This window comes from Dasypus novemcinctus, chromosome 3, assembly GCF_030445035.2.
Source record: "Dasypus novemcinctus isolate mDasNov1 chromosome 3, mDasNov1.1.hap2, whole genome shotgun sequence".
NCBI classification, from domain to species: Eukaryota; Metazoa; Chordata; class Mammalia; order Cingulata; family Dasypodidae; genus Dasypus; species Dasypus novemcinctus.
In genome coordinates this window covers 55047249-55063317 of record NC_080675.1, presented here as the reverse complement: position 1 = coordinate 55063317, position 16069 = coordinate 55047249, and the positions used below count along the sequence as shown (strand labels likewise).

General features: G+C 39.0%; 1 protein-coding gene across 1 annotated transcript in view; it reads left to right on the top strand.

Moving 5' to 3' along the window:
- PELI2 (pellino E3 ubiquitin protein ligase family member 2) overlaps positions 1 to 16069 on the top strand; it is a 196506-nt gene that overhangs the window by 155217 nt on the left and 25220 nt on the right. Inside the window, exon 3 of the mRNA XM_058293384.1 lies at positions 12096 to 12197. Coding sequence (XP_058149367.1) covers positions 12096 to 12197 — 102 coding nt within the window. The remainder of the gene's footprint in view (positions 1 to 12095; positions 12198 to 16069) is intronic.

Sequence of the window (16069 nt, the reverse complement as noted above, 5' to 3'; positions counted from 1 at the left end):
GCACTTGTTTAAAATATGACTCCTTTGGAAAGATAGAATATTTTAAAGAGAGTGTTCATACAAAATAAATTCTGAATTCCTTTAGCTACCTCCTCTCTTTGGAAATAGCACTCATACATATTTTATACATAAATTGACAAGGATGGCAGAGGCCTCATCTTCCCTGTAGCAATTTGAAACAGACTGATTGAGGATTTATTGCCTAATTATACTTGTCAGCCTGACATAAAAGTCATTAGTTCTGGAAAAACATGTTTGTCATACAGGGTTATCTCTAATTAATACAGTCAATATCTAGCATGTATTTAAAGCCAAACAGAAGAAGAATCTCCAAAGCATATGTTATAGACTAGGAGGAGCTGATGGTAACCCCCTTGGGGTATGAAGCAGTGCGATGAATCCAGGTTCCCCAACCATTACTTTGTATTTGAGAAAAGAAAGTGTCATGTTATGCATTGTACTCTCTGCTTTGAATTCAGTGAAATCAGTGTGACTGGCTTTATCCATCTTTGTTGAAGATTTATAAAGGTAACTTTAGAATAACTAAAGAATCTGTGAGGTTATGTAATTTGATTGTTCTTCGTGAGTGTCTAAAAAGGATTCAAACCTGGCCCAGTATATTGTTTCCCCAGTATCAGAATCCATAAGTTATCTACTCGTGGTCTTATTATCCTTTCATAAAATGCGTGTAAATTTGGATCTCAGCAGAATAAACTAGTCAGTCATATGAGAGAACCAATTTGACATGAGCATCATCTACCTTCTGCCCGTTTGGGCATATGTTGGATTATCAATGGGTTTTGAAGTGGTGCCATGCAATTACAGATGTAATGACAGTGATTTTATTGAGTAGCTATTATATGCCTCATGAATGCTTTACCTCCCCCCTATTACTCACCCCCCTCTGCCTTGGTATCACAGTGGTACAATGCACCTGGGATGCTAAAGTCACTAAGCTGTCATTTGCATGATGCTGCACAGTTCACAGCAAACTCATTCAACCCTATTCCCAAATAGATTCCATTGTTATGTTTTCCCATACTAATTAAAATGTTGTTTCTACAGCACATACCCTTTCATGCTTTTATTTAGTAACCAGAATGACTGTGAGAGGTCAATATAGTTATTTCTCCAGTTTCATCAGGTCCTTTCTGTAGCCATCATTTGTATGGCTATTTAAATGGTGCAAGGAATTGAAATACTAAATTACAAATTAGAATTAACAGTTATAGTAGCTGAAAATAAACTTGCCTAAAACATGCAGAATAATTGGCAGGGGAGCCCGTATTTACTACTCTGCCTTATGAAAGAGTGCTGAGTTGTCAACATCATTGAGAGCTCATATTGACAATGCAAGCATATATAATGCTTCTTGGTGGAACCCAAAAGACAAGGGATCACTGATACCCTGCATTGAATATGTAGGTCATTTCCAAGGACTGTCTCCATCAAGTGGGCTGTTAGAGCATCCCTGACTTCTTCCCAAAGAGCGGATTCTGTGGGCAGGAGCAGAGTGAGGAGAGGGGAGGAGCTCAGCGCTGGAGCACAACTAGTCCCATGTGCTCTTCTGTTCAGCACTGAAGGAGGGTACAGTGAGCAGCATCAGAGTATCACCACATTTGGGTACATGGTAAAAATCTGACTATATCTTAAAATAGTTATGAAACATTTCAACTGTTAAAAAATGAGATGATAGAGACAACCAGCAAGATGGCAGCAGAGTAAGGAGCTCCTAGAGTCAGCTCCTGCTGCAGGACAGTTAGCAAACACCCAGAGCTCTCTATAGCTAGCTGAAGCACCTGTTTGGGGACTCCAGGAGACCAGAAAAGCATCCTGCAACATCTTTGAAGGAGTGGAAGGAGGAGACTGCCCAACTGCAAAGAAGACTTGTAAGTAGAGCGCTCCATGCCACGGAGGCTAGTGCCCATCCGCCATTGGAGACACAAGCTCCACTTACCAAAAATGGGGGAGGAAGAGATGGTTGAGCACCAATTTCAGCTGTTGATGAGGAAATTCAGGGGGCTACAGTATAATCCTGAGAACAGCTAAAGCTTTAGCCTGTCCAAATCAGAAAGAGGCTGGGAGCCGCCATCTTAACTCATACCTGACACGAGGGGAAGAAGGGCAGACTGAAAATCCCAGTGCTGGTGGGGACCAGCTTCTTCCCATCCAGTTCATATTGCAGGTCTAGCCTAGACCCCAGTGCCACCTCTTGCTGGGAGGAACCTGCAGGAACCTGCACCAGCCTCTCCAGGAAATTACCAGCCAAGCTGCAGAGGCTAGTGATTATCGTACTCTAGCAGCATAAGCTGCCCCAGGAGCTGTTCTGTGGCAGGAATTGGAAGCTCCATTTCCCAGCAAGAGGGGAGGAGAAGACGGTTGGCTGCCGATTTCGGCTACTGATTGGTAGACTTGGCTGGCTAAGAGATAACCCTGGGAACAGCTGGGGTATGAACCAGCCCAAGTCAGAGAAAGGCCAGTAGCCTCCATTCTGACTCTGCCCCCAGCCTGAGGGGAAGGTGCGCTGACTGAAACGCTCAGTGTCGGCAGGAACCAGTTTCTTTCAAGCAGATCAGCCTGCAGCCTGCCTAGGCTTCAGCCCCGCCTCTGGTGGGCAGGAGGCTGAGGAGCCCTGCACCAGCCCATATAGGTAACTGCAGGAAACTTTGGCTGGCATAGACTGAAAATCAGAAGTCTACCAGGGCATCTGGGACCTGCACTGCAAAGATTGCTGCCCACACCTGCAGCTCCATCCCTGTCCCAGGCAGGGGAGAAGGGATGTGAAGCTTCATCAGTCTCTCTGGGCAACTACAGTCTAGGCCTGCATGTGGATTATTACACACAAAGTGACTCTGTCCCTACCCCTGGCAAAAGAGAAAGTGGGAAGAAGCTTCATCGCTTTGACAGTAGCTTGAGACTCCACAGCTTACAGCACCGACTACATGCTTGGCTCCTACTGCACAACCAGTAAGGGAGAAAGGATAGGAAGCCCTAAACTAAAGAGAAAAACTGCAACCAGAATAAATACTCTAGTAAGCCAGAAGCGAAGACAGCAACAAAAAAATTACAATCCATACCAAGAAACAAGAAGATATGGCCCAGTTCAAGGAACAAGATAAGCCTCCAGATGACATAAAGGAGTTGAGATAACTAATTTTAGATGTTCAAACAAATCTCCTTAATAAATTCAATGAGATGGCTAAAGAGATTAAGGGTATTAAGAAGACATTGGATGAGCACAAAGAAGAATTTGAAAGCATACACAGAAAAGTAGCAGATCTTATGGGAATGAAAGGTGCAATAAATGAAATTTTAAAAACATTGGAATCATATAATAGCAGATTTGAAGAGGCAGAAGAAAGGATTGGTGAGCTTGAAGAAATGGCCTCTGAAAGTGAACATACAAAAAAACTGATGAAGAAAAGAATGGAAAAAATTGAACAAGGTCTCAGGGAACTAAATGACAGCAAAAGATGTGCAAACATACATGTCATGGGTATCCCAGAAGGCAAAGAGAAGGGAAAAGGGGCAGAAGGAATATTTAAAGAAGTAATGGTAGAAAATTTCCCAACCCTATTGAAAGACAAAGATATCCCTGTCCAAGAAGCACAACATACTCCCATTCAAAAAAATCCAAACAGATCAACTCCAAGACATGTACTCATCAGAATATCAAATGCCAAAGACAGAGAATTCTGAGAGCAGCAAGAGAAAAGCAGTGCATAATATATAAGGGATATCCAATAAGATTAAGTGCTGATTTCTCATCAGAAACCATGGAGGTAAGAAGACAGTGGTCTGATATATTTAAGATACTATAAGAGAAAAAAATTCAGCCAAGAATCTTATATCTAGCAAGACTGTCTTTCAAAAATGAGGGCAAAATTAGAATATTCACAGCTAAGCCAGAGACCAGACTTTCAGGAAATACTAAAGGGCGTGCTAGAGCCTGAAAGGAAAAGACAGGAGAGAGAGTCCTGGTGGAGAGTCTAGAAATGAAGGTTATATCAATAAAAGTAACTAAAAGTGTCAAAAGAGTGGTGAAAATAAAATATGACAGATAAAACTCAAATAGGAATAAACTTAACCAATGATGTAAAGCACTTATATTCAGAAAACTGCAACCCAATGTTAAAACAAATTTAAAAACCCTAACCCCCTAAATAACTGGAAGAACATTCCATGCTCATGGATTGGAAGACTAAATATCATTAAGATGTCAAATCTACTCAAATTGATATACAGATTTAATGCAATCCCAATAAAAATAACACCAGCATTAAAGAAAAAATTGAAAACATGATCATTAAATTTATTTGGAAGGGTGTAGGGTGGCACCGTGTGGGAGCGCTGCGACAGCAAGGGTCGGCTCGTCTCCAGGCGCCGGTGCGAGTCGGACCCGGGTGGCGGGAACGGGTGTTAAGGCCCTCCGCTTGGGGTTCGGGCGTACTGCCCGCCCCTCTGCCCAGCTGCACCCGCTTCCCCCTCGGTGGCCTAACCCCGCCTCTTCCCCGAGGGCCACTGCCGCGCCATGACAGCCCCGCCTCGCTGCCCCCGAGAACCCTGGCTACCCCGTCTTCTGCCCGCAACCAGTGATGCACCCCTGCACGAACCTATCAGCCGTCTGCCGCCCCCCGGCCATGCCCCCTGCCCCTCCCCCATCTTCACCCTATATTAACCCCTGTACTTCCTGAATAAATCAGACTTGCGCACAGATCCTGGTCTCCTCGGTAGTCTTCTTCCTACCGCGCGTCCTCCGCACCTTGCCAGCCCCAGAGCGCCTTCTCGGAAGGCCCTCTGTGTGTTGCAGCCCTCCGCCCGAGCCCACACCGCCCCTGCAGTGGCCCTCCGGGCGAGCTCCCACTGCGACAGAAGGGTAACTGGATAGCACAGTAAACCAAGAGGTGGGTGAGAATTGTGGTTGATGGTACAGATGCAAGAGTGTCCTTTGTTAGCTAGAACAAATGTCTGTCACTACTGTGGGGTAATGGGAATGTGGAGAAGCATGGGGAAAATACAGCTGGAGTGACCTATGGACTGTGGTTAGTAGTAATATGATATTCTTGCATCTATGCAAAAGATGTACTGTGTTGATACTGAGGCAGTACGGAAAATGTGAGCCAAATGTACACTATGGACATGGTAACAATCAGATGATATTATTTTATCTGTAGCAAATGACACACCACATGGTGGTGTGTTGATAGAGGGGTGTTGTTTGGGAATTCTGCACATGTGCGTGATTGGTTTATAAGTTTACTACTTCTGTCATAAAAAAATATATTTAAAAAATAATAGGGTGGGTCGGGGGGGAAAACACACCAAATGTAAGATAAGAGCTTTGATTAGTAGTAAGGTTTTAACAATGTTCTTTCATAATTTGTAACAAACATCTCATCACAATGCAAGGCGTTGGTGGAGGGTTGATGTATGGGACCCCTGTATGATGTTATACATGTTTATGTTGCTTAGTAAGCTCACAACTTTTACTATACACTTAATTGTTTATGTATGTTCATATATAAATGATATAAAGATAATAACAATGGGATTTGTTAGGGGAAAACTACTTTGTTTAGTAATAATACATTGACAATGCTTTTTAATCATTAGTTTAAAAAGTTTAAAAATGCAAGTTATTGGTGATAGGATAAGATGTTATATACATTTGTTTGATGTTCTATATGTTTGTTTTGTAAGTTCACAACTATTATACACTTATGTATGTTTATGTATGAGTGGTATATTTAAATAAATTAAAAAAAGAAAAAAAGGATGATAAAGTGAACTACTGTGTGGCCCAGGAACAGTAACTACAGGCTGCATTAGTTGGCATCCAGGATGTCTAGACAAGAAGGCTTATTAACCTCTTTTGAATTGTGTGGGTCTAAGAAAGTTATAGTAATAGTAAAATTAAGTATAGTTTTGAAGAAAAAGAATTCCATTTCCTTTGAAATTTAGATTCTCACATACACACACAGAAGTATTGCATTCCATTAAATGAGATGCCTCATTGGTAAATGTAGTACATGTGGTTTGCCAAAGTTTGGCTTCATTACTTCTAACATAACTAGTGATTTTCTTCTCTTGCCTTCCTGGCAGCCCTTCTGTTCCTGCTACAAATGTGTAAGGACTAAAAAATGCGCATGTGACACACTTGTTGCAGATGTGTGAGTGAAGGATCTTCCAGTTCCAACTGTTCCAGCACTCACTGTACGGTTCAGAGATGAACTGCCCCTGCCCAGCTGAGTCCCACCCAATTTCCTGACCCACATATTGTGAACAAAATCAAATGTTTTTTGTTAGGCCGTTAAGTTTTGCGTTAGGTTACTACACAGCCTTACTTGGTGGCTCAGGACTTTGAGAGCAAGTATTATCAGGGAGGCATATGGAAGCCGCAAGGCTGCAAGGCTTCTTCTGAGCTGGCCTCAAAAGTCCCCTATGTCACGTCCGCTTCATAACCTTCGTCAAGCAAGCAAGCCGTACCGAATTCGAGTGAAGGAGAATTGGGTTCCACCTAATAATCTCCAGAGCAGACAATTATCAGCCACAAAGGAGCTGACTGTAAAACTCTAAAACTCTTTTGCGGGATGAGTCAGTTTAGTAACTACTGGTTGCCCAACAACTAGTTCGTGTTCGAGGAGAAAAAGTGAAATGTTAACATTGTCTGCTGTGCTTTGCATTTGCTTGTTTTGCCTTCAAACAGAGAAATCAGTGAGCCTAGCTTTGACTCTGTGTGGGATTACTTATGAGGGTAATTATGCTGATTGTGTATGGACAACAGTGGTGAGTGAGCGCTCAGAAATGACTCAAAGCTTTCTACTTGAGTGACTGGGAATGTTTGAGCTGTTGACTGAAATAGGAAACCCAGGAGCAGAAAAAGTTGGGGCCAAAGGGTATAAGGATGCTTTAGACTGTACGTAACAGAGTGCCCAACCAAAAGCAACCTAAAATCCTCATTTTGCTAACGGAAGAAATCTGGAGGCAGGTAGTTCCAGGTTTGATTCAGTATCTCAAAGACCAGCTCCTCTGAGAGTCTTTTGACTTTTTTCTCCTGCTGCAAAAGGGCCCCCTAGCTCCAAACACCCTTTTTTTCAGTGAAGGGAAAGGAAGGACTCTGTCCTTGTTTCTCCCCACACCAGATTTCTCCTAAGTTCCTTTTGGATAGGATTGGGTTATGTTTCCATGTGCTAGCTTTTGAAGGGACTGAGAAAGCTAAAATTGGCATTATCAGACTTTTTCATGGGAGGCCAGCTCAGCTAGTGAGGGTAAAGGTGTTGGGTAAACACCCAACCTTGTCTGCCGCAATGATGAATTCCATTTCTTTCCAGTTGATATAGGCTCACGTAGCAGTCTTAGAGGACTTTATTTTAAATGAGTCAAATCATAACTATAATAAATTTGTGTTTTCTAGGAACTGGTAAGGTTCTCTGTGGTTGGGTTTTTATTTGTTTGTTTTCGTTTCGATTTTGGTTTTGTTTGGTTTGGTTTTTCCTTTTACTTTGTGGTCCAGAGCTTACCCCTACTGCTTTTTAACAAATAAAGAGTTCATTACTCCCCTTCTACTTTAAAAATTGGAATGAAAGCTCACTGGCCATCATAAAGACATACATCCCTTTTATGCATGTTGCAGGATTGCCTTTCTGGGTGTAACTACAGATTATGTATTTATATGAGTGCCTTTATGTACGTACATATGGGTTTTTAAGAGGAAGAAAATTCTATAGACATGATAAACCATATTTGTTTTAGAGTCTAGAGAATCAGAGAACTTCCTGACATTTAGTTTAACCTGAACCAGGATAACTAATTCTAACTGCTTTCCTGAATAATAGAGAATGACCTCGCTGACCTGAGCCTGCAGCACAAGTAGGATAGAACTAAGAAAATACAGCTTCTCAGCTAAGGACAAAATGTCCTGGTTCAGAAAGGATAATAGTTTGCACATCTGGAATTGCACAGAAAAGACTTAACTTCTTAAACTGGACCAAGTTGGAATCCTTTATTCTATGTATCTCTACTTTTCTAATTGTATGTTTTAAACCAGATAACTTTCACAAACTGTACTAAAATGGCTTTTGTAGACTCAAAACACTTGAGCTGAACATGCCACCGTTAGCACCTTTGCTAATGAAAAGTAGGGGACCAAGGAGGAAGACCCCAGAGAAAGAAGGGCTAAATCTCCTCTTGTATCTGTCCTCAGACGTTCATCGAATGCCTAACATGCACATAAATAAGTCCAGAGGCACTCACAGTGTTTGAAAGCAGGGTCAGCAGCATCTCACAAGCCAAGTGAATATAGGGAATCAGTCAGTATTGTGTACTGGACAAGCTAGTTGGACCAGTTTTCTTTACACATTTAAAGGGTTATTTCCAAATTTGAGGCAGTGTAATGAAATAACAGCAGTACGTTACAGTGATTGTGCTTTAAATAAATAACAGTGAGTCCAAGAGAAGGTCCTTCCTTACTCTCCTTTCTTATAGTTCAGAAAAAGATTTCAAAACATCTTGGTGCCTTGTGGAAATTTTTGTTTCCAGAATACCTGAAATGATTGACTTAAGTCAATGAACCTTTAATTTATTAGGAACTATATTTCTGAACATCCTATTTTAAATGTTAAAAAAATATTGTTGAAAATTGATCCTTCTAGCAAAGTAGCTTTAAAGCATTATGTACTTGCAGTCTTCTCTTTAAGATATGACCCAAGAAAAAAAAGCAAAAATTAATTTCCAGCTTAAACTCTCCCCTTGACTTCCTGCCCCCATCTGGGACCACCACCCTCCGATTTTGGGACCACTCCCCACCCCACCCCCAGACTTTAATATATACAAACAAGATAATGTGAGCCCTAATTTGTGTAATTGAGGGAATCATACACTATCGCCATATATTTCTGAGGATCCCAGTGGTGGCCTTAAGTGCCCAGGTTTTAGCTGCCACCTTTTGCTCCAGATTCCTGCCCTGGCATAAATCTCAGTCTTCTTGGGCCAGCTCATCACTGTGCTTCCCCTCCCTATGGGGACACCAGCACTCACAGCTCAGGCACAGACAGGCTTCCTCTCCTGATGTGGCGTGAAGAAGGAGATCACTGCCCAAGTGTCTCAGACAAGACTATCAGGTCATTGAAAGTCCTCAGCTACCCCTCCTGCAGGAGAGCGCATGATGGGCTGGCTCAGGACACTCATAGCCTTCTTGGGGCTTGTTTCTCCCTGCAGAATCTCTTTTCCCACTTATTTGTCTTCCTGAAATCTGGGGGCTTCCAAAAATAGCCCATGGCTAGGACTTTCTTACGTCATGCAAAAGGCTCCGAGAAGTCTTTTCTATCCCAATATTATTCACCTGGTCCAACCCTTGCTTTTCACATTTAGCAACATAAAAAACTGGCAGGTGTTAGAAATAAAAAATTTTGTTAAAATGTGCTCCTCATTCAGGGGGTCCCGGGTCAGGCATTCCAGACTTCAGAGTACCAGTGTTAGGGATTGGACGAGGTAGGGCTCAGCCATAGGTCTCTGTGCCCCACCCCTCTTCGCCATGAAAGGTTCCCAAGTATGACAACGCTTTCCCTATAAAGAGCCTTTTCCATGTGTTGCATAGGCTTATAATTTGGGTCACAAGAATATTTTTAGAATAGCACAGCTTGGAAGCGCCGGGTCCAGGAACAACTTGGGACCGGTAGAGTGCTTGTGTCTGATGCGTCCTTGAGTGGCACGGGAGTGTCTGGAACGCTGTGCCCAGGGCTGTGCTGGCCACAGGGTGAACACAGGCAGGGGTCTTCTGGGCGATGGTTTCCCAGCAAATTTGGAAGAAATGTTTTAAGTGTTAAGTCTAGCAAGCATGTTGTCGAGTAGAATACGGAATTATAATAATTTTAAGGGTCAGTGTATTAAGCATGAAAAACTTCACTTTGGGTATATTCTTCTAGACCTTGCCATGGCTTCAGGTAAAACTCTTTCAGGTAATACCACTTTGGTGCAAGTTTGAGAAACAGTCTGCTGAGAAGAAGAAATGTATAACTCTTTAAAAGATAGTCTATTATGGCCAGTGTTGTTAACTCCTTGGTTTTGCAGATAATTGGCAAACTACAGATATTCTCATTGTATGTACTACGTGAGTACAAAAAAAGATATTGTTTAAGTTGATGTATTTGTAAATGGAATCACTTTTAAATGGAATGGACACTTTTTTAAGGTACCCTAGAATAAGTTACTTGTGTAATTACTCTCTGATTATCTGTTTTGTAAGTTTAATTTTAATAAAATTATTTTTCTTAAGTAGGTTTTTTACAACTGTAAAGATAAACATCCTGTCTTAAATTGAGAACAGTTCTTTACCAGTTTGGCTTTCAAAAAATGACACTTAAAAAGCAATGCCATTAAATTTATCTGTGTCAAACTAATAAAAATCGAAGACTATTTGTTAGTGGAGTTGAGTACTTTAAGAAGTATTTTTTAAAAATTTTTGACCATTTTAGAGCTATAGAGGATTATTTCTAATACTCATGTTTACTTCAGTGAAGCATGTACAATAAAACATCTCAATCATGAAGTTCCTCAGGGCAGATTATTAAATAACCATGAGATTACCAGGCTAACTTCAAAGTTGATTTGGAATGTTGTACTATTTGTTACTCTAAGCAATTATATTAGTTAAATATAAAGTTTCAGTGTACATTTTTATTAACATGCTACATATGCCTAGCTACTTCTAAATACTTTATTGGTCTTCATACAGTGTCATCATTCAATAAATACTTAATTAAAAGGCTCTTAAAGTTTTTAATTATACATAATGGAAATGGAAGTGAATATAAATTAGATTAAAATAAAAGGATAACATGTAATTGAAGTAAATTAGAGTACAATTTAAGCCAACTTCTTTATTAATTTTGAAACATTGAAAATATGTGACCACGTATTAAGGTGTGTTCAACTCTATCATTATGGAGGAAATAAGAAAAATGTCTTAGTTATTAATTCAGTAAATGTCTGAGTTAAGTAACTGCTATATATAAGATTTAAATAAGATATAGAACAGAGTCCAGGTATGACTATCATTGCCCAAAATAGTCCTTTATTATTATTATTATTTACAAATCCTTATAAAACATTCACAATTTTTTATCATTTTATTATCTCTACATGTAAATAAGCAAATTATTTAATCTTACTGATTTGAATTATAATTATTTTCTTACTAATAAACTGTTTAAAAACTATGATTAACCTGTTTAATTGGAGATGATTCCTTTCTTAGTATTTCTATTAAAATCTTTACCACATAGGAAAAAATACTGCACCAAAATGTTATTGGTGGGAAACGAACTTGGCCCAGTGGATAGGGCGTCTACCACATGGGAGGTTCAAACCCCGGGCCTCCTTGACCTGTGTGGAGCTGGCCCACGTGCAGTGCTGATGTGCGCAGGGAGTGCCCTGCCACACGGGTGTCCCCACGTGCAAGGAGTGCACCCCGTAAGGAGAGCCACTGAGCGCGAAAGAAAGTGCAGCATGCCCAGGAGTGGCACTGCACACACAGAGAGCTGACACAAGATGACGGAACAAAAAAAAAAGAGACAGAGATTTCCGCGCCTCTGACAACATAAGTGGACAAAGAAACAAGACGCAGCAAATAGACACAGAGAACAGACAACGGGAGGGAGGGAGGGGGGAGAGAAATAAATAAATAAAATTTTTTTTAAAAAAGTGTTATTGGCTTACCTATTATAGTATAAAATAAACTTTAAATTTTTAAATCACTGTATTCATCTAAAAATTCTATTACTGAGATAAGGTAATATGGAAGAAATAGGTGGTATGGGGGGGATATGATTAAGTTACTTCTTACAAGTTAGTGAATTAACTTTGACTTTAATAAAATACCGTCTATCTACTTAGAATATTTGGCAAATCCAAAATTGTGAATATCAGATCTTCTCTGATTTTGGTCCCAGAGCACAAGGACAGGCTCTGACTATTAGAACAATGCTGGCTTGTGCTTTTTGCTGGTAGAGTGATAACTTTGAACTACAACCAGAATTGCAATAAGTTGTGGAAATGGAATTTTAATGAATTCTTATATTTTTTTGTTTCATTATTAGGCTATCAGCTGCAAAGGTCAACACAGTATATCCTACACTTTGTCAAGAAATCAGACTGTGGTGGTCGAGTACACACATGATAAAGATACAGATATGTTTCAGGTAATGTCATTTTTTTAAATGGAAATTTTTACACATTTTTCCTTCAGTTTTTAGATTTAAATATATAATCGGAACTTCTAATACAGCAACATTTGGTGATATCCTGGGGGGAATATGTGAGAATAATATAAAAATTATTTCTATTTGGTTTCTGAAAGACTAAGAAAAAAACAATTCTAAAATTGCAAAAAGAAATTATAAAGGCATTCTCAGATCTCAGTGCAATAAAAATAGAGATGAGTAACAAGAATAAAAATGTTAAAAGCCAAGCACATTAAGAAGCCAACATGTTCAAAATACTTCCAAAATAACACTTGGATCTAAGAGGACATTAAGACTATAATTATAAGCTTTTTCAAAAATAAGTATGAGAACATTATATAGCAAAATTCATGAGATATGACTTATCATACTCAGAAGAGACTTTATAGCCTTAAGGGCTTCCATTATTTAAAAAAAAAAAAAAAGAAAGAAAGAACGGAAACCAAGAAACTAAACATTTACCTGGAAATGTTATTTTTAAAAAGTGACAGTCATTAAGAAAGTATAAAACATATTTATGAATAGTTTTAGTGATATAAAATAGAAAGCCCAGAAATGCATCAAGAGAAAGAAGAAAGGAAATAATTGTAAAAATCATCAATTAATGAATTTAAAAAAAAAAAAGAAGAAAAGGTATAAATGCTTCCAAGATATGGAATTTTACAACAACAGACAAGTAAAATTAAAGCTAATAAAGGAAAAATGCAAACACAAGTTGGAAATGATGTGGCTTTTAATTTCCAAAGGGAGAGTTGAATTACTAAATAAATAATGCTGAAACAAATGCCAAAAATTATTAAGCAATGCTAATATGCCTATTCCAAAATAAATTCTAGAGATAGTAAAGATTTAAATGTAAAAATGAAGGAACAAAATCCTAAAGCAAAATTTAGGAGTTTATAGTCTTGGAGTAGGGAAAGTTAAGTACATTGGCAAATAAATCTTGTGTAGTAAACTATTAATAGATTTTATGTCACTTATTCTAGTTTCTTTCCAAATGTCAAAAAATTTAAAAGGCAAACAAACTTGGGAAAATATAGGCTACAAGGGAAAATATAGGCTACAAATCTAGTAGACAAAGAGTGAAAGAACAAAATGTATAATTCTCAAAAAATAGAAATTTGGTCAAATATACATAAAAACGTATACACAAAAATGACAAAAATGTATAAAAATACAAAAAATAATGAAGTACTCTTAATTATGTATTAATTGGACAGTATTAAATATGGTGTTATAAAGCATTGTACAGAATGGTACATGAATTTGTGCAGCATTTCTACAAGGCAGATGGTTTACCCAGTAATTCTCCATTTAAGAATTTTTATATATAAATAATTAAGAATATGAACAAAGATCTAACCACAAAGATGTCCATCACAGTGTTGTATATACTAATGAAAAACTTGAAATAGATTGACATTTCCAGCAGTAGGGGAGAATGGTATGGTACATTCAGATTCAAAACACCAGTTAGCCATTAAACGATTATTAAATGACAAAATGCTCTCAGTAAAATAAATGAAAAAGATGTATGTCCAGTCCATAATTTATTTTTTGTATCATGCATAAATGTATATGAGATAGAGAAGAGATTGGGGAAAAAATGCCCCAGCTCTTTCACCCTGTTTTCTGTATGCCTGCCCAGGACTGCCTGCATCAGTAGTTTATATTGAAAGAAAATTAAATTCTGTAATTTTTATTTTAAATGATAGTAGTCATGAACTAAGCACCTCACACTGATAAAAACCAAGGAGAATTAAGTTCTCTTCCTAGGCTTTCTTCCTGAATTTGGGAGAAATATTTGCTTTGTTTATATGTATCAAATTAAAAATAAAAAGTATAAATTAGCTATTTGGAAAAAAAGTATCAATACCTCACACCATAAAATTCCAAATGAATCAAAGATTTTAAAATTTGTTTTAAAATACTAAGTAAAATGTTTAGAAGAAACTTGGGAATTATTTTATTACTTCAGTGTAGGGAAGAACTTTCTAACTATGATACAAAACCTATAAACCATAAAAATTTGGTAGATGGATTTTCTTATTTAGATAAATATTTATGCAGTCCAACTTCCAGGGAAGAAGGCAGAGTAGAGAGCTCCAGGACCCAGTCTTTCCACCAGAACAACTAATAAATGGGTAGGAACTGTCTGAAACAACTCTGTTGACACTCAAAAGGCCAGAAGATGATGTACAGAATCCAGGAAAGAGCAGGAGGAAGAGGCTGATAAATTGCAGTAAAGAATCATAAATTGCTCTCTCCACACAGCAGCTACTGTTGCTTATCCCCCATTCTTGTAGCAGGTTCCAGTCCCTGGCTATTGACTGGTGACAGAAAGGTTTCATAAAAGTCCTCTTGCCTAAGCAGAAGGGTTTGCATGGCCATTCACTGATAATGGCATTTGATTAGCAAATTCAGATCACTGGGTCCTGTCTCAGGGCAATGAGGGTTTCAACCCCACACTGAACAAGGGCAGAGGCAGCAGAGATTTTAAGACCTAGTGCTTCCTCAGGGTGGAGGGGTAAAGTTAGCCGAAGGGCTGCATTTGCTGAGCAGGCCAGGAAAACTCAACTTTGGAGAGTTGAAGAAATTTTTGTTGCCCTTCTTGACCCACTCCACAGAGCACTTTGGATCTGTTCTGCATCCCCTTCATGGGCCCCTTGTTTCTGTGTTTGTTGGGACAGACCAAATTGGGAAAGTCCTCTACAGGGTGACCCTCCTCCTAGAATTTGCCCTCTAGGCAAAAGCTGCATGAAACAACAAAAGGAGTGTCAAAAACTATAGAGGCTGACATTCAGGGATAAAGGCCTGCTGGCTTCAGATATCTGGGAGAGGGAGGTTTGTCCACTGGGAAAGAGAGGGACAAGCACACTCCTGTAAATAGGGGAACTCCAAAATAACTAACAAGCAAAAGCCCAGGACAAGACAGTGGCCCTAAGACAGGAAAACCCTACCCAGTGCACACACCTTGAGCAGACCTTTCTGATAAGAGGGCTAAAGCTCAAGAAAATCTCTCCTGTATCAACTGCTGGTTACAAAAGCAAGAAACAGATATCCCAGGGAATAATACCAGACTTAACATTTCAAAATATTAAAATATACAGTGTGTAACAGCAGAGTACAAGACAAGCAAACAGGAAATGATGGCCCTTCCAGAGGAAGAGGATAAAAATACAGAAAACACCAATAAAGATGAGAATGTGCATATACCAAACAAAAACTTTTAAAAAATGATCTTAAAAATGCTTAAGGAGATGATAAAGGAAAATGCAGAGAAAGAGCTACAGAATATCAGGAAAACAATGAATGAACAATATGAGAGTCTAAATTAAGTAGAAATTTTTAAAAGGAACCAAATAGAACTACTGGAGTTGAAGACCACAGTAACTGAAATGAAGAATGCCTAGGAGGGTTTCAAGAGCAGATTGGAGCTGACAGAAGAAAGAGTCAGTGGACTTAAAAACAAGACACTTGAAATGAGTCAGACTGAGAAGCAAAAGGAAAAAAGAAATATTAAAAGCAAAAATAGCCTAAGAGAGCCATGGGGTACCATCAAGCACAATTATGGGAGTCCCAGAAGGAGAAGAAAAAGACAAAGGGGCACAAGGAATAGTTCAAGAAATAATGATAATGAACTTCCCAAACTTTAGCAAAAGATATGACTGTGCACATCAAAGAAGCTCAAAGAACCCACCAAACAGGGTAAACATGAAGAAAAATAACACCAGGCATACATTGATTACACTTTTAAATGCAAAGGAAAAGGAGTGAGTTCTGAAAGCTGCAAGAGGAAAGTAATGTGTTACATACAAGGGAGTCCTATC